The 26,918-nt window shown below is 32.0% G+C and overlaps 3 protein-coding genes across 7 annotated transcripts in view; 2 read left to right on the top strand and 1 right to left on the bottom strand.

The window, feature by feature from the left end:
* Positions 1–4,394, top strand: part of LOC111416409 (Sec synthetase) — a 7,395-nt gene extending 3,001 nt beyond the window's left edge. For both annotated transcript variants that reach the window (XM_023048415.2, XM_023048416.2), the window contains exons 4-6: positions 23–324; positions 375–503; positions 4,242–4,394. In XM_023048415.2, the coding sequence (XP_022904183.2) occupies positions 23–324; positions 375–503; positions 4,242–4,381 (571 nt within the window). In that variant the 3' untranslated portion in view covers positions 4,382–4,394. The remainder of the gene's footprint in view (positions 1–22; positions 325–374; positions 504–4,241) is intronic.
* Positions 4,391–23,426, bottom strand: LOC111416419 (Ferredoxin 2). Its single transcript, XM_023048435.2, has 8 exons — positions 23,337–23,426; positions 18,171–18,222; positions 17,690–17,730; positions 10,963–11,148; positions 6,705–6,904; positions 6,058–6,647; positions 4,916–5,221; positions 4,391–4,856 (listed from the first exon to the last, which is right to left on the bottom strand). The coding sequence occupies exons 7-8, from the start codon at positions 5,035–5,037 to the stop codon at positions 4,517–4,519; spliced, it is 462 nt and encodes a 153-aa protein (XP_022904203.2). The 5' UTR covers positions 5,038–5,221; positions 6,058–6,647; positions 6,705–6,904; positions 10,963–11,148; positions 17,690–17,730; positions 18,171–18,222; positions 23,337–23,426; the 3' UTR covers positions 4,391–4,516.
* On the top strand, positions 10,451–26,918 carry LOC111416412 (single-minded homolog 1-like). Of its 4 annotated transcripts, none has more exons than XM_023048421.2 (8): positions 10,451–10,710; positions 22,925–23,122; positions 23,378–23,553; positions 23,606–23,800; positions 25,037–25,236; positions 25,370–25,476; positions 25,751–25,898; positions 25,959–26,918. In XM_023048421.2, exons 2-8 carry the CDS (start codon positions 22,948–22,950, stop codon positions 26,653–26,655), a joined length of 1,698 nt encoding a protein of 565 aa, XP_022904189.1. In that variant the 5' UTR covers positions 10,451–10,710; positions 22,925–22,947; the 3' UTR covers positions 26,656–26,918. The 4 variants fall into 4 exon arrangements, with proteins under 4 accessions (XP_022904189.1, XP_022904190.1, XP_071051610.1 ...); XM_023048422.2 differs by lacking the exon at positions 10,451–10,710 and adding an exon at positions 10,738–10,898; XM_071195509.1 differs by lacking the exon at positions 10,451–10,710 and adding an exon at positions 18,173–18,397.

Here is a 26,918-nt window from a genome sequence, read left to right as displayed (position 1 = left end):
TTTTTATTATTTTTGATTTTAGGAAAGGCAATATAGATGTTTTTGTTCAAAGTACCGATAAAAATTTGTTGATTCCCGTTGGAGGTTCTATTTTAGTATCGTTTAACCCCAATTTTCATAACACAATTAAGTGTATATCTCAAAAAACTCCACCGTTTTTAATACAAGACATTTTTATTACTTTAATGGAAATGGGTAAAAAGGGTTTTTTAAATCTCATCGATAACAGAGAGATTATGTATAATTATTTAAAAGAAAAACTAATTAATTTAGCTTTAAAACACGGCGAAGAAGTTTGTGACACTTCAAATCCGATATCGATCGGTAAGTATTTTTTACATCATTTTTGCGATATTAATAATGTCTTTTTGAAGCAATGACTTTAACAACTATTAATTCGAAAGATCGAGTTCGTTTAGGATCATCGTTATTCCTCAAAAACGTATTTGGGGCTAAAGTTGTTACATCAGATGTTAAAATAATTTGTGGATTCAAATTTCAAGGTAAATTTTAATTTGTAATTTTATTTTTTAATTCGGAGGAGTGTTTTTAAATTGAAGCGCCAAAAAGAAGGATTGCTATTGGTCAGTTTTAAGCAAAAATTACACTACTATCCAAAAAGTGCAAAAAGCCAAGGCCCCTCACTTTAGAGATGACGACGGATGTCGCGCCTTATTTCTTTATGTAGGTAAGATAAAGGCGCGACGTACTGTCTGGGACACACCATCTGTTCCGATTGGAAGGAATTTCTGTTTTTCTTTAATTTGTAATTCCATTAAATCGCTCTTAAAAAATTAGGGAACCTTAATTTTGAAAAACTGATAACGGAATTCGACAACCAACATATTTTGATAAAAACCGCGTTGAAATCCGCCAAGTCGTTTTCGAAATAATCGCATCCTACTAAAACCGCAATTTTCCGCGAAACTATATGGAATATCGAAAAAATAAAATATGCCCCACATTAAGAACACATCGGTTTACCACCAGTTCAAATTTGAAATTTTTTCGTCAAATAGTTTTGGAGAAAAAAAAATCGTAAAGTAGACAAAGTTGCTGGCACTTTCAAAAATCGGGTACTTTTTTCACTTAACTTGCGATATAAGAAAAATCGCGGACCCGAAAATTTCCAAATTAACATGTGATACGCAGAAATGTTCATTGATTTCGTTACGAAAATATCGATCTCTAAAAATCTTCTGATGAGTAAACTCGAATGTTTCTAGTTCTAGGTCTAGTGTTAGTTCTAATGATAGTGATAGTCTCCAAGCACTTAGTAGTGTTTTGCCAGCAATATATATTCTTCTGAAGGCATTAAATAATCTTTGCCAACAATATCTAGCTTTCTCCAAGCAATTAGTAGTCTTTCCAACAATATTTAGCATTCTGAAAGTAGTTAATAGTCTTTTGGACAAAGTATCTTGTCTTTCCAAGCAGATAATAGTTTCCCCCAGTAATATTTACTCTCCTTCATGCAGGTCGTAATCTTTTCTAGCAGTATATAGCGCTCTGAAAACAGTAAGTAGTCTTATGGAAGTAGTATCTCGTCTTTCCAATGAGTTTGTAGTTGTTTGTTAGCACTATCTAGTCGTCTCCAAGCAGATTGTAATCTTTTCCACCAGTATCTAGCATTTTCGAAGCAGTAGGTACCTTTTTTTGAGAAAATCTCTCTACTTTCCAAGTAGTTATTAGTCTTTTCCAGTAATAGTTAGCATTTTGGCAGCATTAGGTAGCTTTTTAGGAAGCATATCTTTTCTTTCCAAGCAGTATCTAACAATCTGGAAGTAGCAGGTAGCTTTCTGGAAAGGATATCTCTTTTCCAAACAATTATTAAAGTCTTTGAAAGCAGTAAGTAGTCTTGAAACCAGTATTCCGCCTGTCCAACTAGGTCAAAACCTTTAACAGCAGTGTTTAGCGTTCTGGAAGCAATAGGTATTATTTTGAAAACAGTATTTAGTCTTTTCCAAGTAATTTGTGATCTTTTTCTGCAGTATCTAGCATTTTAGAAGCAGTAGGTAACTTTTTGAAATAGTATTTTCTCTTTCCAAGCAGTTTTTAGTCTTATACCAGCAGTATTTAATCTTCTGATAGCAATAATTAGTCTTTTGCCAAGAGTATCTAGCATTCAGGAATCAATAAGTTAATGATTTTAGGTTATCTTTAGTTTATAGATGGTAAACAACGACATTTGAGTCGTTGTGTGTCGAACAACCGTATTCACCCGGTTCTAGTGCAAAACTAGAACTAACCATAGAACTAGAGAGTATCGGGTTTAATGTAATCTCTATCTGAAGACGCATAGCTAACCCAACCTGGAATTTACAACCCATCCTCTCCTCCATGCCCAACCCGACATTTGAGAAATTCGCACTAGTTTAAATGTTAATTAACCTAACTCAAAGTGGAATTTCTACACAAAGTTATGAAATAAATCAGTAAATTAGATGGATGCGATTGTCCAACCCTCCTATAAAAAGATATGTCGCATCTGGGTGACAAAGAATCGAGTGTTGAAGCAGCAATTTTTAAATCTGTAATGGAAGGGACACATAAAGATATCACTCAACAGAAGAATAGTTTCAATAAATAGTTTTCAGCCAGTAGTATTGTAATCTCTAAGCACTTAGTAGTGTGTTGGCAGCAGTATCTAGCTTTCTCCAAGTAGTTAGTAGTCTTTCCAACAATATTTACCATTCTGAAAGTAGTTAATAGTCTTTTGGACACAGTATCTTGTCTTTCCAAGCAGGTAATAGTTTCTCCAAATCGTAAAAGAGATAGAGTGCCGGATTATACCTCTCTGGAAACCATTCTGCATAGAGACGAGCCGCAAGTACAGAATATTTCCGGGATTCCCCGAAATTGTGACAAAATTTAAACACAGTTTAAATATCACAATGACACAAGCGTACTTAAACAACAGTTTCAAGTAATTTCTGTGTATAGACAACCTAAGCCTTGACGTCACAGAGATGGGCGGAGCTTATACTGACTCCAAACATTTTCGTTGCTAACGGTAAATCACCATATGCAATTTTCCATTAGTGTTAAAATAAAATAAACTAAGTGATGACATTTCAAATGACAGTTTTTGGCGATTTATCTTAGCAACGAAATTGTTTGGAGTCAGTATAAGCTCCGCCCACCTCTGTGACGTCAGACTTGGGCAGTCTCTTCTTAATTCGAAAGTTAATTTCAAGGATATCTAGGAAATTAAAAAACTTGCTAACATTTTTTTCACCAATTAGTCATTATTTGTCATGAGGAATAAATCCTCAAGTTTATGCGTGTAGATTGAGAATCACCCTGTATATTCTATCCTATAACTACTTATTCCGGAAATCTCTAAAAATGCTTCTTTACAAACACGTATAAAACCACCATCACCATCTGGAATATTGTAGCAAATAAACAGTAGTGTTTCTGTTGAGGTTCACAGTATTAGGTCGTTTAGCAGGTTTTCCATTACAACATGTAAGAATAAGTGTCCTGTTTAATCTTATGTGTTGATAAGTAAAGAAGATCGTTAAACCGCTTTATTTGATTCATTCTCAAAGTAGTATAGAAGTGGGGGAATCCCGGCTTGCCATTATGGCCACAGGTAGAAAACGTAGGTAACTGTTTTGGACGGTGTCTATTTGAAAAACATAATAATTCTTTTAATAGGTCTTGTTCAAGTAAATCTTACCCTGCTATTTGCATTTTCTGTCAATTAGTAAAGCAAATAGCTAATTTTGCATCTAAACTATCAACACAAATAGCGAATTTTGCATCCAACACTAAACTTTAAAGGTGTTTTTATATTAAATGCTGAGTTTTGTTTGGAACTGACCTAAATATCGTATTTCTTGGAAAATTATATATACAGTTTTGCATCTATACGCAGTAAGTAGGTACGCCCTAATTTTTATTACGTTTAAACAAATAAGTAATTAAATTCGTAGCTACAGTTTACATACAGTGTGTTAATTGATTATCGTACCGACGTCATCATTGCAAGTATGCAACCAAAATCACAGTATGGGTATTGCAATACGCGATTTGCGTATTGGGTTGCATACTTGCAATGATGTCATCGTGTACGATAATTAATTAACACACTGTACTTAAAATCCTCTCTGGTTTTAAAACTCCCGCCAAAAATAGCTTTGAAAAATGACACTGTGTAAACGTAACTTTTCATTCTACTCCTCCGAATTAAAAAAAATTTTTTAACAATAATAAATAATTTTTTATCATTTTAGGTTGGGGATCGCACTCTAATGAATGTAATTTTCCTTACATAGCTTGTGCGGCAGGTTTGGGCGTAACGCAACAAGATATCGACGGTTTTGTAACCAAATTAGATAAAGAAATGTTACTTTTAAAACAAAATAATAAATAATTCATGAAATCTCTTTATCAATTCGAATTTAATTCAATGAATAATTCATTTGTATTAAAACCAAATTCCTAAATAATTGTTTTTTATAAAATTTGTTATATTTACATATATCCTAAAAATTATTTTATTTCTATATTAACTACTTCTAACATCGTTTATTGTTGCGGGTACTTGAACCTCCAATCCATCTAATTTCTCACTTAATATAATCTGGCAACCCAATCTTGAGGTGTCGCTTAAATCGTAAGCTAAATCTAACATATCTAATTCTTCATCACTCGGTTTTTCAGGAAGTTCATCGAAATCACTTTTCTTAAAAATCAGGTGGCAAGTAGAACATGTTAGTGTCCCCTCACACGCTCCAAATCCATCTAAATCCACGTTATTATTTACCACAACATCTAAAAGTGAATCACCAATTTTTCCTTTAGCATTAATCCTTTCTCCATTTGCTTTTATGAAAGTTACGGTTACTCTAAAATTAACCTCGTCTAATTTAAATATAAATACGTTTAATACACATCAAAAACTTACTCTTTTTTATTTAAAACGGGAGCTGTAGTGCATAAAATTCTTGTAATTGATAAATTTGAGGTTAGGTCGAAATTACGAGTTAATTTGGGTAAAGAGCTTCTAAAAACTTGCCTGAGTGCCATTTTTTAAACTTATTAATAGGCTTTCACTTATAAAAATAGCAAAAATTTAAACTTTCTCTCTATATTTTCGTAACGGGCAACGTCCAATTTTTAATTTTGACATTTGACAATTTATATGTCAATGATAAAATAGAAATCGATGTGAAGTTGGTAAAGTAGAAATCTTACGTGTATGTGGGGTTGCCTATACAAAAGGCTAACTTAGATTATTTTAATAATGTTAATAAAATTTGAGTTAATTCGTTTTATTTAAAAGATAATGATTTAATTTGGATTAAGATGGTGTTTTAGTTAGTGTTGAAATGTTTTAAAGAGTTTGTGAAGGAGGGTTAGCTGCAATCTGAAATAGGCGGAGTATAAAGCGATTGGTCTCCCCGCTTAACATTTCCGACCAATACACTGAATAGAACTAATTGAAGATGGCCCCAACGGGCAACCAATGGTTGCAAAGACCCAAGAGAAGGTCGATCGAACATTATTACTACAAAAGCGCCAAACATGTAACCAGGTGAGAGTATCGTCAAAACAAAAATAAAACAAAAAGATAAACGATTTTTTTTGTAGTCCTGTTCGTTTAAGATTTCTTAAGATTGGTTTTATTCTTTTTATTTTGAAAACCGCGTCTTGGTTCTTCAAACTTAACTTCTCAGAAGTGGCTCGTATAAATCGGTTATTTTTTTTATTTCCTTTTTAATCGATGGAGAGTTAATGAACAAAAGAACCGATCGACATCATGGCACAGTTCCTATCAGTTTTCAAAGACTTTTTTAAACATATTAGAGAGCGAGAAATACAAGTTGAAATAAAGGGTGGGGAAACGGCACAAAAGGTTTTGTTTTACATGAAAAGAGGGGGACTTCTTTGTCACCGTCACGTTTACGTTCACGTTTAGCGGGAATAATATTAACCTATTTGTGCTTTTGTTGGTTGACGACTTGTTTCGGCTTTTATCGAAACAAAAAAGAAATAGTCGTGAAAATTTGTTTTTTAAAAGATTATAAATTAAAATTTAGTACTCACCTCTTAGTTGTGGTAGAGGTTATCTTAAGGTTAGAGTTAACTTCTCTTCTAAGCCATATTTTGGGGTCATGGTATATTTCTATACACTTCGGATTAAGCAAGCTTACAGCTTTGGTAGAATCCTTCTTGAGATAATCAGGCTTTGCAGGCCGTGAAAACGGTGTCGGCTTGGTTAATGACTGTAAAACATAACAGAGTCTCTTTAATCTGGGTCCCACGTCATTCTGGGATTGCTGGCAATGAAGCGGCAGATCTAAAACCTTTGTGGGGTCAGAGCAGTTGGTATATCATTTGAGATGGCCAAACATAGGATTGGACTCTTATCAGCTTTCTTGGAATAAGACACGCTAAGTTAAACTAACTTAATTTTTGAGTCGCAGTGTGTTCTTGAGGATTTGAAGTTCAATGGTAAGTCATTTTAGCACACACAAATCGACTTTTTGTTCTCATCAACATTTATTTTGCTTTTTTGGGGTCTTTATGAGCTAGAACCATTCAAACCATCTAATCCAAGCAGATAAGGAATATGTTGACGTCAAGGAATTTCTTCTAAATCAACGTTTTTCAATGTTATCTGCTCCACCAGACATCTAAAAAGATATTTAAAGTTATTATAACGTGAAATTCTTGAAAATTGTAATTCTTACAAGTACAAATTTGTTATTTCCGTTCAGATAAATTGTAACTTCAATGCGACAACTCCACTCATCTTGTATTCTCCTTCTTTTGAGTCTTGTATGTATGTTTACTAGATACATTGTGACTCCAATGCAGTTTCAAAGTTATTGGAACGCTGGTCTAAGTTGATAGTGTGCAACTTGTTTGTGTTCTAAGATTTTGTGCTAACCTATAACAATAAATAATTGAAATTAATAAAAAAGTATTAAGATTTCTTGCAATTATTAAAGTTGTTTTTCATTTCATTTCATTTTCACATCATTTCATTATGACAAGTTTAAATTTAGTGTTGTCTCTTCTTGCTTTTGTGAAGTTGAGGTTGCAATGAGATCTCGCTCCTGATAGATTTGTTGTATCTTAAATGCAAAATCATTGATTTCATAATATCTGCGTTTATGTTTTCGCGAAATTGCTGAAGTAGTAGGTAGGACTCATTCTGCAGTCCAAGGAGTTATTAAAAATTATAAATCCACTGCTTCGAGGCCGTATTTAAGACGCCCGTCTAAGCTGATTGAGAGAGAAAAACGCCACATTATTAAAGAAGTGCGGCAAAATCTAAATCTTACGGCTTCCAAAATCGCATTCACATTTGCAGTGATACTGTGTGCAAGTATGGAATTACAATCTAGTATGGTAGAAGCAAGAAACTGCTCTCGACAGATAGAATCTCGCTCCAACAGAAAAAACAGCGGCGGAGGTGTAATGGTGTTGATTGTTTTTATCGAATCAGACCGTTAATAAATTAGGCATAGAGAATGGATTCTTGTTCCAACAAGACAACGATCCCAAGTACACTGCAGAAATAGTTAATTAATAATTAACAATTGCATACACCCCCACAATTACCAGCTCTCAATCCCATTGAACACATATGGGATTTATGGGAGTTTAAGAATCGGCATAACTTCAAAAACAATGCTGAAGGACGTAATTACTGAAGAATGGAGCAAAATAACAATGCCTCTTGTAAATTTCCTGTTATTAATCTTGGTTATATACGGCAAGACCGACCAGAGCACAGAGAGCCAAATACGAGAAAGTCAGAAGAACAACAAAAGAGTGCTCAATACTCAGGAATAAAAATTCCAAAACAATAACCTAAGGAAAGCATATAGGGAGGACAATATTTTCAAAAAAGACTTACTTAAGAAGAGCAGACAATTGGAGATACCCACCAAATCGATAAAAGATGGAATGAATACTTTGAAGAACTGCTGAACGACACCCATGATACAGCGGAGCACGAAAGTACAGGGATAACAGCCGGCGGAGGGGGAGGAGTTTGCAGAACCTCCTTATCACCTAGAGATGGTAATATACCAGCGAAACTACTGAAGAATGGAGGCCATGACCTCACCAAAGCGTTGACTGACCTCAAAGAGAAAGTGTGAACATCAGAGTGCATGCCAAATGAGTCGAAAACGAGTATTGTATGCATGGGAGTAGCCAGAGGATGCAGTATTGCGCTGCAAATACACTAGCTCTGTGCGAAACAAGATGGTCTCAAAAATACCGAAGTATTTCTATCTTCATGCAAAACTTCTTAGGAATCGTACATGGTCTAGAGAGACTCGCAGAGGAAGGAAACACTGCTACAAGAAAGACAGCCTATTTAATACCTCCACCTGCATTATATCTAAGTACTCTGCTTTACTGGAACCTGTTGCAAATGTTTTGCAGTCAAAGGGATCTCCTCCAATGTACGAACCACATTAAGAAAATTGTTGATCGTCAAACTACGGATGCCATGATGAAAGATCTCTTTGCTTCTACCAAGGATTGCGGAGAAAATACAAATAGAACTTCATCCATCCAGAATAGTAAAGCACCAGCAGCATCGTTCAAACACTCCTGCAGATTCACCTGCTGAGTATTGGAAAGGTACGATACTTATTCCATACCTGGACTCTTTAACGTCAGCAATGCAAAACAGATTTTCTGTAGAAAACGTACCGACCTTTTCTATATTATCCCTACATCCTTATCTTATGCTAAATTTGAAGATTTTAAACAGGGAGCAAAATCTATTGATGAATAGTACGACCTGAAAGAGCTTCAGTCTGAAACTGAATTGTGGTATCATGTCTGGGCTGAGAAAAACCTTGATAGACAGATCTTAAAAGATCTGGAAATGGTTGAAGTGATTAAAGAAGCTAATATATTCTTATAAAAATGCTTTAATAATGTCAATAACGCAGCCTTGTTCCACAAGTACAATAGAAAGATCATTTAGCACATTAAGACGTGTCAAAACATGGTTAAGATCTACAATGGAGGAAAACCGTTTAAATCGACTATGTTTAATGAGTGTGCATAAAAATCTTGTGTCAGAAAAAAAAGAATGAGATAGAGTTAGAAGTCATAGAAACATTTTCTGAAGATCCTAGGCGATTAATGTTATAAGTTATAACCTAGTATGTTATAAACCCCCCTCCCCTCCCTCGGTCATGCAAGTCTCCAAGATGTCCACTCTAATTATTGTATTAATGCAAGGTCTATAGAACATAAGGTTACCTAATGCCGATTCTCCTCCTCTGAGGGGCAAGTTGGGTCAGTGACGTAGCTGGTTCGATGAACAACACAACACGATGCCAAGTTTAAATATTTTATATAGACTGTACCACAGTATAGGCTATCTTTTACTCAACTCTACTCTGACTGTATCGAACCAGTGACGTCATTCTCCGGGGTAATAATCGATACTACAGAGGCATAGGGAATTGGGTAACCTTATGTTCTATAGACCTTGCTATTAATGTATTAGCTTCAGTTTCGGAGATAGCCTATGCGGACAACGAAATTGGGACACCCTGTACATTATGAACTCTTCAAGGAAGCGTTTCAACATATATAAAATTGCAAAGGCTCAAATGGGCGGGCCATATAGAAAGAATGGAGGTTCAAAAGAGTGGATCTGAAGGAACTTGAAGGCAGATAAGAAAACCAGGTAATCGCTGGCGGGATAAATTGGAAATAGATGCACGAACCATACTATAGGTGCATAATTGAAAAGTGATAGCGAGGAACAGACTGGTCTGGAGGAGGAAAATAGACAAGGTCCGAATTGGACTGTAGCGATTAGATGGATGGAAGCAGTTGATTACAACATCTTAAGGCTTGGATTTTTAATTTGATTATTTATGGCATAAATATTTTTCATCAAAGAAGCACTTGGGTTGTGACCAAGTGAAAATGGAACTCGTAATCAAGATTAAAGCTTTGTAATTTATTTTTTGGACATCAGCAATAAAATAAATTATGCCCTCATTATATCTCAAAAATATCCTCAATAAATCATCGTTTTCTCATTAAGACAGTGCTATTTTCTAATTTCCAGATACATTAAGAATCTTTACAAAGTCATATCGTCTGTGGAATTGTCAACTTCCGTTATTTCACGAAGAGATCTCTCTTTCATTTCGGTTAACCGAGAGCGAATTGTCTTGATATCACAGTTTGTTATTTTTTTTGTATTTTCAATACAATGCGTACTCCTGATATAAATTATTTTCAAATCTTCAGCTTGTCTAAAAACAAATAATAAAATTTAATCATTTTTATATCAATTCAATTCGATAATATTCTCTTTAAACAAATAAAGGGGGTGATGGCTATAAAATGCAAATAGAGGGTTGGGTTGGGTTAGGATCCGCCCCCGGGGGGCGCAGAACATCGACGCCAAGAGACGCGGCGTCGTCGCCGTCGTCATCGCACCATCACAACCGTCGGAAACGTTCTCGTTCTCCGACAATCCAACAAATCCATTCAACAATCATCAATATCGCGCGCTATAAGTGTTATTATCTCTTTTCTTATCGTTTTATTATATCAATTTATTTTCCTTCGTCGTTTTCTTTTTCAACGTTTTTTTTTATCGTCCTTCGTCGCCCGACATCGTCGTCTTCTTCAACGCCCCCTTTTTCTCCGTCGTCTTCCCCCCAAAAGCACGAAAGCGTTTGGACGTCATCGAAAGAGGTGAGTAGTTGATGTTTGAACGTCTCAAAGACAACTTTAATTTGTATAAATTTTTATTAATGAAAGTGTATCATTTTGAATTATTGAAAGTTAAGAGATGTGTTTTTGTGTTGTTTCGGGTTTAAAACGGGATGATTTCGGTGAAAGAAGAAAGTTTTTAGTGAGATGATTAAATGTTAGTGTTTTGGGTGAGTTATGGAAAAGAAATTTTTTTTTGTTGTAATTTTGAGAGGGTGGTAATTTTAAACGTACCCTTAATTCGTGAAGAGCTTCGAGTATACAGAGTATCCGGGAGCTATCCGAGGGGATTAGGAAAAGAAAATACGGGGTCGAAAGTGGGATTAACGCTTAATACCAGGTTCCGTTTGCTTCAAATCTTTTTCGAAACACTTTCCTCCATAAACATTTACCAAACGATTTATCACTTTCCTTTCTCACCTAAAATAAGTTAAAAAAAAAAGTTAATAAACAAATTATGTTTTGACAACATCGATTATAAAAGATAAAGTGAAAGAAAAAGTTTTCGTGGGTTATAAAAGTATTAAATTTCGCAAAGGGGAGAACTAGCGTACAAAAAAGACCACCTTGGTTACTTCCTCGAGACAGGAAAAGATACGGGTCTGTTAAAACCATCAATACTCTCAAACTAAATCTCTAATACAAACACGTGTGAATCATCTTATCTTATTCATCAGTTTTTAACGGTTTCAACAAGAAATCTCCGTTACTTACTATGTATTCTTGTTATTTACTTCTTCTTTTTGGTTAATATAAAAATTGATTTATGACCGTTTACGAAATAAGACCGAGTGTGTTGTTGTTTGGTCTACGACAATAACGTCGCGAGATTCCAGACGAAACTCTTCGACATAAATACAAAAGTTTTAAAATAAAAAGAATTAAGCGAGAAAAAGAAAGAATTAAAAGTGAGGTTATGATGGAAAGAGAAAGGAAGTAAAATACGTTCGGGTAATTAACAAATCCGAGCTGTTTATATTGGCGTTTTAAAAAACCTATTAGGTTTTTAAATTTATGCCTTTTCCGATTGTGTCACCGATATAAATAAAATAAATATTGTAATAAAAAAATTTACTTTCAAACCTAACGATAAAGTAAAAACGATAAATTAAAAAATAAATACCTTTAAATTATGAGAAATCTTAAATCACCAATTATTTTAACCTCACTTTTTACGTTTTTTAAACGTCAATTTGATTCATGTCAATATATTTAGTACCAACCTAATTTTTTTTAGTAAAATTATTAATATTTAAAAAAAATATTGAAAATCGTAAGAATTTAGATAATCCAATGTAAATAAATTCGACTCGATACATTAAACGACAAATTAAAAAAAAACCTTTAAATTATGAATTATTTTAACCTCACTTTTTACGTTTTTTAAACGTCAATTTGATTAATGTGAAATTTGTCAATTATAAATTAATACATTTAGTACCAACCTAATTTTTTTTTAATTGTTTAATTTTATTAATATTTAAAAAAATATTGAAAATCGTAAGAATTTGGTTAATCTAATGTAAACTCATTGAATAAATTCGATTCGATACAATAAATTAAAAAATAAAAACCTTTAAATTATGAATTATTTTAACCTCACTTTTTACGTTTTTTAAACGTCAATTATCAGTCAAAACATTGAAAATCGTAAGAATTGAGTTAATCCAACGTAAACTCACCGAATAAATCCGACTCGACAAATTAAACGATAAATTAAAAAATAAAAACTTTTAAATTATGAGAAATCTTAAACCTGGAATTATTTCAACCTCACTTTTTACGTTTCTTAAACGTCAATTTGATTAATGTGAAATTTGTCAATTATAAATTAATACGTTTAGTACCAACCTAATTTTTTTTTAATTGTTTAATTTTATTAATATTTAAAAAAACATTGAAAATCGTAAGAATTTGGTTAATCCAATGTAAACTCACTGAATAAATTCGAGTCGATAAATTAAAAAATAAAAACCTTTAAATTAAAAATTATTTTAACCTCACTTTTTACGTTTTTTATACGTCAATTTGATTAATGTCAAAATATTTAGTACCAACCTAATTTTTTCTTAAATAATTTTTTAAATTATTACATTTAATTATTAATATTAAAAAGAAAAACATTGAAAATCGTAAGAATTAAGTTAATCTAATGTAAACTGACCGAATAAATCCGCCTCATAAAAATAAATCCTCCCCTTACAATTGTAACTAACAATAATAATAGGGGTGTAGTTACGAGTATTGGCGTAATAAAATAAAACAAATACTTTTATTTTAATTGAATCGAAGAAATTTGATTGTATAAATACTTAAATTAAATAGTATTTCTGAAAAGTATTTAAAACCGGAAACGGGATCGTTTTAGAAACAACACACCATTAATCGAAGGTTTATTACGAAAGAAAGAGAAAAGAAGAAAGAGAGAGAACGAGAATTTTGAAGTTATAATTAACGCGAAAGACGCCAACTGCGTTACGAGTCTCAAAATCAACTCCTAAAAGTAAAACTCGACGACCAACCTCAACACAACAACCCTAATGACTCGCCTTCCGCCCTATAAATACTACTACGGATACTATATAGAAGATTACCGGAGAATGTTTAGAGTAACATTTAGCAAATCCAACGTCCCTTTTTTCGTCGCATTCTTTCACGATTCAAAATTCTTTCATTAAAATTTATTTTTATCAAGTTGCCCGTTCAATATGAACACTCTGTATATTAAAATTGTAAAAATCTTTTAAGTGAAGGTGTTTATTTAAGAAGTGGCAAGTTGAAAAAAACGACGGAACAAAGTAATGTAAATAAAAGAAGGAAAATACGAGAACGTTTGAAGAAACTTGAAATAAAAAAGGAGATGAAAAACAAAAAAATGGTAGGAGAAGAAAATAAATAAAAAAGATAAAGAAATATGTCTGGGTAAACACGGGGGCGGTTTTAGTTCTTTGTTTACCGAGGCGACATTGTAAAGGTTACTTTAAAAAATTATTATTTACACAAAAAAATTAATTACATGAAATAGTTGTCATTAATTTTGAGTTGTCAATTTTTGACAGGATATAAGTGTGAAGTTAGTTCTAATACAATTCATTGATTATCTTCGAGCAAGATTTTATTTTTATTTTTGATAATGTGAGAAACAACATTGAGAACATTACAGAAATTAAAACATCTAGGTGAAAAGGCGAAGTTCAGAACGCACGAGTTTTACTCAAACTTAACCTAAATTAACTGTAATACCACATGAAAAGCCAACACAAAGAAGCGGTAAAACAAAAAACTACTGTATTGCATACATAAAAAAATTAAATAAAAAGTGAACACTCCATCATCACGATCCAAGTGAAAGCATCCAATGTCGCCAGTGTAGACCAATACCATATAGAAATATAGAATAGAGTCCAATAGAATTTCTTTTTTATAAAAACTGCATTGAAACATGGTGGAGAGAATTAGTTAAATCACTGTTGGTTAATGAGGTCTATGATAAAAAACGGCACAGTGAAGCTGCCTACGTCTATCCATGTTCAACCACCCCAATGTGGCCAATTTGTGTGATATTTGATCATACTTCCTAATACCAAAAATAAATCGCAGGCAAGCATTTTGTAGTCGCTGATCTACCTTCAACAAATAAGGCCCATACACCACATCGACAAAATTAAATCGAGATAAAACCAGCGATTGGCATGACGTTGCTTTGGTGTGAGAGCCCAGTTTGTGTCGACAAGGGGAAAAAAGCCTTTAATTTAGCATAAGCCGCTTGGATAACATAAGAAATATGGTTGCGAAATCTTAAATCAGTTTCAAGGTGGAGTCCAAGGTTACGAATTCTGCATCTCTTTTTTAACAAAAGAAATATTAAAAAACTTGGGAAAAAATCAAAAATCATCATGTGGCTTAAAAATAGACGATTTTTTTTTAATCAATGTGAAATGACCCAAAAAATACGTTAAAAATAAAAAGAAAGTACGGAAAAGTATTATATGATAACTAACTTCAGGTTTAAAATGGCAATCTCAATTTTGATATATTTGTAATCTTCATTAAAAATCCTTTAAAATGAGTACAAACACGACATATTTATCTTCAATATTAATGAAGTTATGGTTAACTTCCGGTTAAGAATGTCAACGTCAATTTTGACATATTTGTAATCGTCGTGAAAAATCCTTTAAAATGAGTCCAAACATGATACGTTTAATTCCAATATTATTCGAGATATAAGCAACTTCCGGTTTGAAATGTCAACGTCATTTTGACATATTCCTGTTTTTTATAAAATGTCTTAATATTTGTTACAAAAACAAAAATATAATAAAAAAAATCAAAAATTAAGGTTGGTATTAATATTTAAAATTGAATTGCTATCTTCATTGTTGCTAACTTCGGGTTTAATGTTTTTTATTCTAACTTTTTTGTTTTTTGAGATAAGTGCGTGTTGTTTGGATTCATTTTAAAGGTTTTTTTAATAAAGAATACGTAATGAAAGAACACCATGAAGTTGTCCATTTGTCTATTATATAATAACTAACTTCAGGTTTAAAATGTTAACCTCAATTTTGACATATTTGTAACCGTCAAAATGTGTGGCATAATATGTTAATAATTAATATTAGTAATCAAGAAATCAAAAATTAAGGTTGGTATTAATATTTAAAAATTAAATTGCTATCTTCATTGTTGCTAACTTCGGGTTTAATGTTTTTTATTCTAACTTCTTTGTTTTTTGAGATAACTGCGTCTTGTTTGCACTCATTTTAAAGGTTTTTTTTAATAAAGAATACGTCATGAAAGAACAACATGAAGTTGTCCATTTGTCTATTATATGATAACTAACTTCAGGTTTAAAATGTCAACCTCAATTTTGACATATTTGTAACCGTCGTGAAAAATTCTTTAAAATGAGTTCAAACATGATAAATTTAATTCCACTATTACTCGAGTATAAGCAACTGTCAAAAATGTCAATGTCATTTTGACATATTCTTAATTTTTATAAAATGTCTTAATATTTGTCACAAAATGAAAAATATAATAAAAGAAATCAAAAATTAAGGTTGGTATTAATATTTAAAAATTAAATTGCTATCTTCATTGTTGCTAACTTCGGGTTTAATGTTTTTTGTTCTAACTTTTTTGTTTTTTGAGATAAGTGCGTCTTGTTTGGATTCATTTTAAAGGTTTTTTAATGAAGATGACAAATATGTCAAAATTGTCGTTTCAAACCGGAAGTGATTGTATCTCCATTAATATCAATACTAAAGTTAAAGTTAAAATTCGTTAATAAAGTAAAAATTTTGGGTCTTGTGGTTGACAGTGATTTACGTTTCACCGATCATGTAATTAAAAATGCTTTACCCCAATAGACATTTATTGAATTAAGATGCCAAGTTGATTCTGTGTGATTCTTTGATTCTTTCACCATTTAATTATTGTGAGCTTGTTTATGGGCCTTGTTTGACGATGAATAATGTGCAGAGAATAGAGAGGGTCCAGAAGTAGTCTAGAAGTATAAGCTGAGATGTTCATCTGAATTTGAGGCATAAAAACTTAATTTGTATTTCCAAACATCGAATTCAAACTTTTAAACATTGTTTGTAGCTATTAGCTATTCCGGTCACTGCATGCAAACTTTTACACTTTACTTTTACGTACATTATTTTGTCTTGCAGTTGTTGTATTTGTGATAAGAAAGAATATTTAAGTTTTATTTTGGAATTATAAATAATTATATATATTTTTTTCTTTTTTTCATTTTTAAGGGGCACCTATAAAACCAGCTTGCTGTGGTGTCCCTTTTGATATTCATTTTCTTATTTTGCCATTTTGTCTTATTTTGTTAATTTGATTTTGTATCAATAAATGGTTTATTATTATTATTGTATTATTAAAAGATGTCGAGTTTGGACTCATTTTAAGTGATTTTTTAACTAGGGCTACCTAGCACTGCCACTAGAACTAACACTACACCGAGAACTAGCAACATTCGGATTTAGTCTATTCTAGTTCTAGGTCTTGTGTTAGTTCTAGTCATAGTGCTAGTGTAAAACTAGAAATAACACTAACATGTAGAAAACGCCACTGGTCCGTCAATCATCTTTTTGCATCCTGCTGCATTAATAGACTCGATGATTTTAGTCACCATTCTTTCTCTTGCTCGGTTTTTGCTGTTTCTTTTTGCAGGTTCTTTATAAATACATATTTTGCCGTTGAAATACTATTTTCTGGCCGTGGTTTCCTTTTACAGTGCCTTTCTGGTTCTACTTCGTCCAGCGTGATGTAGTATGACCTTTTAACTTTTTCTAGAAGCCACATTGACACAAATACATATTTCCTTCGCCTTATTTATTCCAAATACGTGTAGAATTTTGATTTTTAAAACAAAAAGTTTTAAAACTTAAAAACAAAATAATAATAATAATAGAAAACGATAAAAATCTGTGTCGGTGTTATTATGAGTTTCTGAGTAGTGTTAATTCTTAGAATCGACACTGTCGCCGTCGTTCACAGTAAGCGCGTCCCCTTAACTTATTTTATTTCATATTTTCCTTTTCGTTTTGTTTCAAACTTTTCTTTTTTTTTCATTTCTACACACCTTCCACTCACACACACACACACATAGAACGTTTTTTTTCTTTGCCGCGTTCGTTTCTTCTTCTGTCCGTCTGTTTATCGACCGACGGCGAATTTCTCGGCGAAACGCATCGCGACGAGAAGACAGAGTTTATGCGGTGTGAAGGCGGCTTTAATGTCCCGTGAAAATCGACGGGATTTCGGATCCGTTCCTCGAACCCACACGCGGGGTACCGTGAAAAAATGGACCTTTTGTTTCACCTTTTGAGAGGCGAATAGAAAGGACGGGAAAACAAAGGGATAAGGTGTATTAAATCGCCCTTTTTATGCCGTTTTAAAATTCGTGGGATAAAAATGAAGGGGTATAATCAAAATTTCTTACCGAGTAATTGGGTTGTTGTTAATTGGAGTTAATTCGGAATCCTAGAAAAAAAGAGAATTGATTTTTAGTAATTCAGCTAATTTTTTATGTTGTTAAAGGTTAATGTTCGTTAAATAACGCAAATGAATCATGATTATGTTATTAAAAGTCGGTGTCAAAAAACTTTTTGAAAAAATGTTTGGAATTTTAATAAAAAATAAATAAATATACCCAAATAATTTTTTATAAATGATTAACCCCCCTCATCATTAAATTAAATATTAAATAATAAAAGATTTAAAATTTTACAATTTATTTTTTTAGTGATCCATAAAACTCTTTTATTCCACTTCTTTTCAAGTATTTCAAACTTTTTATACAAGACTCATTTGTTTAACAATAAACAAAACACAACCGACAACAATATAATACAAGGTCGCTTATATATGTGTGACTATAACATATATCTAATAAACCAAGTTTGCAAAGTCAGCAATCTTACCGAGCAAAGTGCACGAGAAGAACGCAAGAGCAACCAAGAACTCGGTCAGCTTCTACAACAAAAAAAAATCAAGAATAAGACAAAGACAAAAAAAATAACTTTTAAATGACGAATCTTAATTTATCAGATTCCGGGAAGTTTTAGTTCCAGATAAAAATGTGCACTCGATTCATAACTAAGATTGTGATATGACAAGAATAATATGATGGGAAAATTATCTTCATCTGGTAAGTCAAAAAAAATTAATCAAATCAAATTAAACCAAAAAGTCGATTTTAAGTTTAAAGTGGTTACAAAGTGGTTATAAAGTTTCTTGTACGCGATACAAAACGTAAACAAACACGTCTAAATTTACATAAACTGTTTTCTCGTTGTGCCGGGGTATTGTTTAAATTCACGAATCAGCTATTCGTGACCAATGGCGATGTGAAAAGTATGATTTAAGTTACTTAAGTTTCACTTTTATACTTAAATTACAAAAGCACCACAATACAAATTAATCATCTAACAACTTCAAATTTATTATAATATATATATGATAATCCAAGTTATAATCCCCACAAATATATGCGCAGTCTCGTTCGTTAACGTTTTCGCTTTTATCGTCTAAAGCCTGAAAGGAACCGGGGCCGGGTTAAAATGAATTGGTTTTGATCCTAATACGCTTTGTTCGGGTTGAAGCGAAAGCTCGATTTATTGAATTATTATCACTTATTATTATTATTATTATTTCGAGACGCTTTCACCGAAATAATTCTATCGATAAGATACCAGATGGTCAAATAAAATTTTATAACAATAAAAAAATATGAAAATACAATAAAAATGTTTCAACATGTTTTGAACAATATTACATTTTCTTTATATTACCTGTTTATGGCCCCCGGATAAAAGAGAAAAAAAGTGAATTGGGGAATTCCGTATTTAAAGGTAAAAACGGTCCTTTAACTGTGGGGCTGTAGGTAAATCCGGGGTTAAAAACGCGAAAAAAGCACGAATTGCTGTTTTAGGAGAAGTAATTGGAAGGATTCGTTTGGTTTGGACATTTGTATTCGTTTTTTTGGGTTTAGTTTCTTGTGCGGACTCCAACGAATGTGGTCTTATTCAAACAACTTTTTTTTTATTAAAGTTTGTTTTAATAGTGTGGATTTAAAACGAATTTATCGTTATGTAAAGATGACTGGTAAGGATTTTATTTATATTTTTAACGATGTGGAAGGAATCGATTTTTTTTTAATAACCATCATTATTTTTTTTTTATAACTTAAACACAATTAAAAGAAATATATATTAAGGTTAATCGTTTAGTGTCAAATTTTGTCACGTTAGGTTTGTCAACTTTATATAGTGAATTTCATTTCAGTCTGAAGATGCACGATTAAACCCGAAACTTTCTAGTTCTAGGTGTAGTGTTAGTTCTAGTGTTAGTGGCAAGTGTAAAACTAGAACTAACACTATACCTAGAACTAAAATCATTTGGGTTTAGCCGTCTTTAGAGACGTGCGGCTAAATCCAAATGATTCTAGTTCTAGGTGTAGTGTTAGTTTTACATAGTAACAGTGTTAGTGTAAAACTAGAACTAACACTAGACCTAGAACTAGAAACATTCGGGCTTAGCCGCACGTCTCTAAAGACGGCTAAATCCCAATGTTTCTAGTTCTAGGTCTAATGTTAGTTCTAGTGATAGTGCAAGTGTAAAACTAGAACTAACATTATACCTAGAACTAGAATCATTCGGGTTTAGCGGTCTTTAGAGACGTGCGGCTAAACCCAAATGATTCTAGTTCTAGGGATAGTGTTAGTTCTACATAGTAACAGTGTTAGTGTAAAACTAGAACTAACACTAGACCTAGAACTAGAATCATTCGGGTTTAGCCGTCTTTAGAGACGTGCGGCTAAACCCAAATGATTCTAGTTCTAGGTATAGTGTTAATTCTACATAGTAACAGTGTTAGTGTAAAACTAGGAGCCTAAAACTAGAAATATTCTGGTTTAGCCGTAAGTCTCTTAAACTTCTGTCTTTACATTTCCTAAATCTTTAGCATTAAATTCTTAATTTTAATTTATTTACCATTTCTTCTATATGTATATTTTCTCCAACTATCAATAAATCATCAACATAAACTAAGAGCCGTATTTTCTTATCAAAATATAAACAACAATCATAAAGTGATCGTTTCAACTTGCTCGATTCAGTTTTTGATACTTTGACGTTGATTCATAACCTTCTAGTTTGTATAATATACAATAATAATATACAAACTAGAAGGTTATATATTATATAACCTCACTTTCGAGTATGTATTCTGTTCAGGAAAGCTCCAATTGTCTGATATTCCATCCTTTTCTTATTGCATGAGCTAACATTACTCTTATTGTACTTGTTCTTGCCACAGGGGCATATATAGATTTATAAATATCTTCTTATTTTTGTTGAAATCCTCTGGTCCCTCATCTTGCTTTATTTATGCCATCTTTTTTTATCTTGAATATCCATTTTGTTTCTATAGCTTCTTTTCCTTCAGGTAAATTGGGTTTTTCCCATGTTTTTAGTTTTTCTAGTGAATTTAATTTCTCTTCTATTGCTTCTTTCCATTTTTGTTCTTTTACAGCCTCTTGAAATATTTCAGGATCTTCAGTGTTTATATTTAAACAACAAATGCTATATAAATCGTAACCTGAAAAATGTTTAGGTAATTTAACTCTGTCGTAGTTTCCAGTAATTCCATAATTTTTTAACTAAACTGTATAAATTATAGAATTCTTAATAAATTGACGATTTAAAATCAATAAAATTAACTTACCACCTCTTTATTGTCATAAATCACCCCGATTTTTTATAAATCCAACAAATTTAAATTGAGAGGATAAAAAATTTAGGTTATGTTTTCGATCAAACTTCACGGATTAATTTGGAAAGAAAAATTTTTTCCTAAAATTTCAAATCACTTTAAATAAATACCTTGAGTGTGCAAAAACGTACTTTGAAGGGATTTTTTAAATAAATCAACCTTTTTTTGGTAAAATTCAACAATTTTAGAATGACAGAAATGTCAAAAATATTTCATATTAATAATTACCGCTAGATGGGGGTTAACTAATTTACTTAATTTTAAAATTAAATTTTTTTAACTAAACTTTATAAATTATAGAATTCTTAATAAATTGATGATTTAAAATCAATAAAATGAACTCACCACCTCTTTATTGTCATAAATCACCCCAATTTTTTAAAAATCCAACAAATTTAAATTGACACGATAAAAAAATTTAGGTTATGTTTTCAATCAAACTTCACGGATTAATTTGGAAAGAAAAATTTCTTCGTAAAACTTAAAATCAATTTCTATAAATAAATAGAGTGTACAAAAACGTATTTTGAAGGAATTCTTTAAATAAATCAAACTTTTTTTGGTAAAATTCAACAATTTTAGAATGACAGAAATGTCAAAAATATTTAATATTAATAATCATCGCTAGATGGGGGTGAACTAATTTACTTAATTTTAAAATTAAAATTTTTCAACTAAACCGTATAAATTATAGAATTCTTAATAAATTGACAAATTAAAATCAATAAAATTAACTCACCACCTCTTTAATATCATAAATAACAACAATTTTTTAAAAGTCCAACAAATTTAAATTGACAGGATACAAAATTTAGGTTATGTTTTCGATCAAACTTCACGGATTAATTTGGAAAGAAAAATTTCTTCCTAAAACTTAAAATCACTTTAAATAAATATCTTGAGTGTACAAAAACGTACTTTGGAGGGATTTTTTAAATAAATCAAATTTTTTTTGTGAAATTTAACAATTTTAGAATGACAGAAATGTCAAAAATATTTAATATTAATAATCATCGCTAGATGGGGGTAAACTAATTTAATTTATTTTAAAATTAAAATTTTTAAGTAAACTGTATAAATTATAGAATTCTTAATAAATTGACGATTTAAAATCAATAAAATTAACTCACCACCTCTTTATTGTCATAAATCACCCAATTTTTTTTAAAATCCAACAAATTTAAATTGACAGGATACAAAAATTAGGTTATATTTTCGATCAAACTTCACGAATTAATTTGAAAACTTAAAATCACTTTAAATAAATACCTTGAGTGCATAAAAACGTACATTGGAGGGATTTTTTAAATAAATCAACCTTTTTTTTGTAAAATTCAATAATGTCAAAAATATTTAATATTAATAATTTCCGTTAGATGGGGGTGAACTAAATTTTAACCTAACTTTTAATTAAAATTTAATGCAAAAGTTAATTTAAAACTTAGTAGAGAAAGGAGTCAAAAAGGTGCCATTCTTAACTCACGTTTTAACACAATTTGTTAGCCCCAAACAATAACAATAAAAATAGGTGTGCCCTTATTTGAGAATAAGAAAAGTTACCTTTTATACAAGCTAAACTCATTGAGTAAAAGGAAACGCACCGCAGGGTACCATAAGAACCCCATTGGACAGGGCGAACAAAGCCAAGGGCGTGGCGCGTTATAACGCCCCTTTTTTAAAAACGCACCCGACAACATCAAATACACAGGTACAAACGTATCGAAAAACATTTCAAGATAACACTTTCCTTATGAAAATTGTCTCTGAAAATACCCTGTCCAAGATAACTTAATTTCAAAAAAATGCATGGAAATCTTCCCCAGCTTTGTAAGTTCTTTTATTTTTAATTAATCTTCAAAAGTGTTTTGTAATTTCTTCAATTTTGTTTAAAATTTTTTATAGTCGTTTCCGCCGGGGAAGCAGCGATGAAAGAAAAAAGTAAGAACGCGGCTCGTTCGCGGCGCGAAAAGGAAAACGCCGAGTTCTTGGAATTAGCAAAATTACTACCGTTACCAGCCGCTATTACTTCTCAATTGGATAAAGCTTCTGTTATTCGATTAACAACTTCTTATTTAAAGATGAGACAAGTTTTCCCAGACGGTGAGTTTTTTTACCTATTAACAAAAAAAAAGACCCTAATTTTATCGTTTTGATCTTTTTGTACGTGACCCAAACAAAGAAGTCTCGACAAAAAAGTTTTATCATCGCCCCTATTTGAATTTAATAATAATTGGTACTTAATAGTTTTTATAAAAAAATCTTGACAAAAAAGGGACACGAAGCTTTTCACATTCAAATCGTGTCTCCGGTTTACCTTTTAACAGCCTCCAAAAGAGTTTTTTTGATTTATTAAAGGACTTGGGGATGCTTGGGGAGCACAACCGGTCCCCCCGAACCCTCGCGACGCCCTCATCAAAGAATTGGGATCCTATCTACTTCAAACACTCGACGGATTCATTTTTGTCGTCGCCCCAGATGGAAAAATTATGTATATTTCAGAAACAGCTTCGGTACATCTTGGGTTATCACAGGTAAATTTGCAATTTTTATTCTAAAATTTTTATTTATTAGATTTTGTATTAGGTTGAACTAACCGGTAATAGTATTTACGAATACATTCATCAAGCTGATCATGATGAAATGACGGCCGTTTTAACACCGACTCCTCCTCAACCGGGTTCGGCTCCTCGAGATTACGAAAGCGAAAGAGCTTTCTTTCTGCGTATGAAATGCGTTTTAGCAAAACGAAACGCAGGTCTCACCAACGGTGGTTATAAGGTAAGTTGTAAACGTGATTTATTTCTTTTTTTTGGAGGCGTCAAGCGGTCTGGAGATCTTTCCTCGTGTTTTGAAAGAAAAGGGACACCTTCGCAGTAATAAAAAATCGAGATACCTATGATACGTCACGTTCTCGAAGGGCCCCATTGTACCGTCACGTGTAACGCCGCGTTGAACCCAACCGGGCTTTTGACTTTATAACCGCGAAAAACTCGCTTCAAGTCACGTCCGGACTTGTACACCTGAAACGGAAGAACTATGTCAAAACAAAAACACCCCTCTCGTCCCTTACTTACCGAAAAACACAAAGAAAAGAATCTTAATTTCCGGAATAACGTTATAGGTTATGTTTTTTTTTAATTGTCAAAATATTATTGTTGGGTTAATAAAATTGATATGATTACGCCATCTATTGGTGGAATTAATTAAAAATTAGAAATTAATTTATTTAAACAAATTAAATGATTTTAAATTAAGATATTTAATTGAAACAAACAAAAAATTATCAATTTTCTTTTAATAAATTAAAAAGTGATATTCATAGACATGTATGTGTACTTAAAGGTACAACGACATCGCGTGAGTTTATTGGGGCCCAATTTAATTTTTTAATTAAAGTGGTGGTAACGTACGCTTTCGAGTTGGTTCTTATATGGAAATTAATTGGAAAAGTGGCTCATATATCCCGCCTAGTTTGCAAATAAACCATAACAAGATGTGTAAATTTTAAAGCATCAATGATTCAAGTTATACATATTCAAAGTTAAAAGAAATAATTTACATTTTCAAAATGAGAATTTATGAATTTATTAACTTATTATTTAATTATATGGTATGTATAAGTAAAATAACATGTGTTTATTAAGTTAAAAGAAATAATTTATTAATTACTTGTGACTATATTAACAGGTGTTTTTTTGAGGTTAATTTAAGTGTCAAATGTCAATGTCAAAATTGATATAATTACGAAAAATGGTTTTTAAGTTAATTTTTTTGTGTAGTTGATGATGTTTATTTCTTGTATAGTTTAATCTCATCGCCGGTAGTTATTTATTTTATAGCCTAATAAAAATATCGGTGCCGTAAAACAGTAATTATGTCCCCGGATGAAAGAGGTTTGGTTGTTTTATTAAAGATTATCCTTTTTTTAAATTTTATTTACTTTTATTTACTTTTATTATATTAAATTTCGACTTTTATTTCTCTCAACTTGTCTTCTTTTCTCGCAATTTAAAGGTAATTCACTGTAGCGGCTACCTCAAGGTCAAACAATTCACCGCTTCCCAATCGCCTTACGAAGGATGTTACCAGAATATGGGTTTGGTTGCTGTGGGCCACTCGTTACCTCCGAGCGCCATCACCGAAATCAAACTCCACCAGAACATGTTCATGTTTCGAGCGAGTCTCGACTTAAAACTCATTTTTTTGGACGCAAGGTGAATATTTTCACACACATTAAAACACAAAAAATAATATGATATGATGATGGTATCATCACATTTCATGGGGGGTCGTTTCTTGTTTATTTAGTACTTTTTGTTAATTTGTTTTTGTTGGGTTAATTTTCAGAGTGGCCCAGCTGACAGGATATGAACCCCAAGATCTCATCGAGAAAACTCTTTACCATTACATCCACGTCTTCGATATGCAATTAATGAAATCATCTCATTTGCAATGTAAGGTTAAAGTTTAAACATGTTATATTTTGTGATAAACTCGCGCATTATTGATATTTTCGTTATCGTAGTTTGCACAGACTTTTAAAAGGAGAGAGACCGTAGGGTTCTTTGTGTTTGTTGAGCTTCAGCTTTCAATATAGAGTTAGATCCAATGAGAGTGCGAGTTTAATGCTTTGGGGGGGCGAGCGTTAAAAGTTAATTTCGCCGTCCGCTTCAATCTTTACGACCCGTAGAGTGTAATTTAATCGTTCCTCCCGTAATTGTTTTGCAGTGTTGTTCAAGGGCCAGGTTACATCGAAGTACTATAGGTTTATGTGCAAGGGGGGCGGCTGGGTTTGGATGCAAAGCTATGCCACAATCGTTCACAATTCAAGATCATCACGACCCCATTGTATAGTTTCTGTTAATTATGTTTTAAGGTAATTAAAAGAAAATTTTTAAATTAATACATTTTTTAATTAATTAATTTTTATTTTTAGCGATGTGGAAGCGAAAGATTTAGTTTTAAATCAATCTCAAGGAAACGTTAAAGAGGAGGCTTCTTCACCGAATATAATTGAACGAAATTCCTCACCTCAATCATCATCATCCCGTTCTAGTCATCACCAATTAAAATATCAATTACCAAGAACATCAGCTGCTTCAACAGCCGTTGTAACACCACCTTCATCGGTACAACAACCGGAAGAAGAATTTAATGACTCAAATGGTGTTTCTTATCCGACTCCCACACCATCTACCGAATATCCCATATATTTATCCAATTTTCATGATGACCCTTATTATCCGCATCAAGAAATTTTTTATCCTTACTCAGACGCGGAGTTAACTCAACACAGTTTAAATCCCATTAATAATCAGCACCAACAAAGACCTTATAGTGCTTCATCGAGTAGTTGTAGTAGTGTTGAAAGTGAGCAGCAAACGAATAACTTGCATTTTCAAACTTTGAATAACCCATATTGTTCTGGTGATCATTTGGGGCAGCAACAACAACAACAACAGCATTCTCCGTTTGGACCAAATTGTTTTAATAACAACCAAAATCATGCGTTGCAGCAACAAAGTATGTATGATGGACATGATTATAAACAAGGGCATCAACAAACCTCGGCTGGTTATACGAGCGTTATTGTTGAAGCTCAATATCAACTTACAAATGAATATGTACATTAAAATGAAAAAAAATCCACTTTGTAAAAAGATTTTTTAGTAGATGTAAGTTTTTTTTTGTATAGATTTTTTTTTGTAACCCGAGTGTAAGTGCCATATTAATGTATGAAAAAGAAAAAGAAAAAATAGTGAGAAAAATTTGATCACGTGACAATAACTTTCATGATTTTTTTTTGTTAGCTTTGAATTTAACGTTTATTTTTGTACATAGTTTGTGTAATTTATAAAGCCGTTTACTTCGCCAATAAAAATTTGATGTTATTTAA

This window comes from Onthophagus taurus, chromosome 3 (assembly GCF_036711975.1).
Source record: "Onthophagus taurus isolate NC chromosome 3, IU_Otau_3.0, whole genome shotgun sequence".
NCBI lineage: Eukaryota > Metazoa > Arthropoda > Insecta > Coleoptera > Scarabaeidae > Onthophagus > Onthophagus taurus.
The sequence above is the reverse complement of the archived record's forward strand: the minus strand, read 5'-3'. Positions and strand labels throughout refer to the sequence as shown.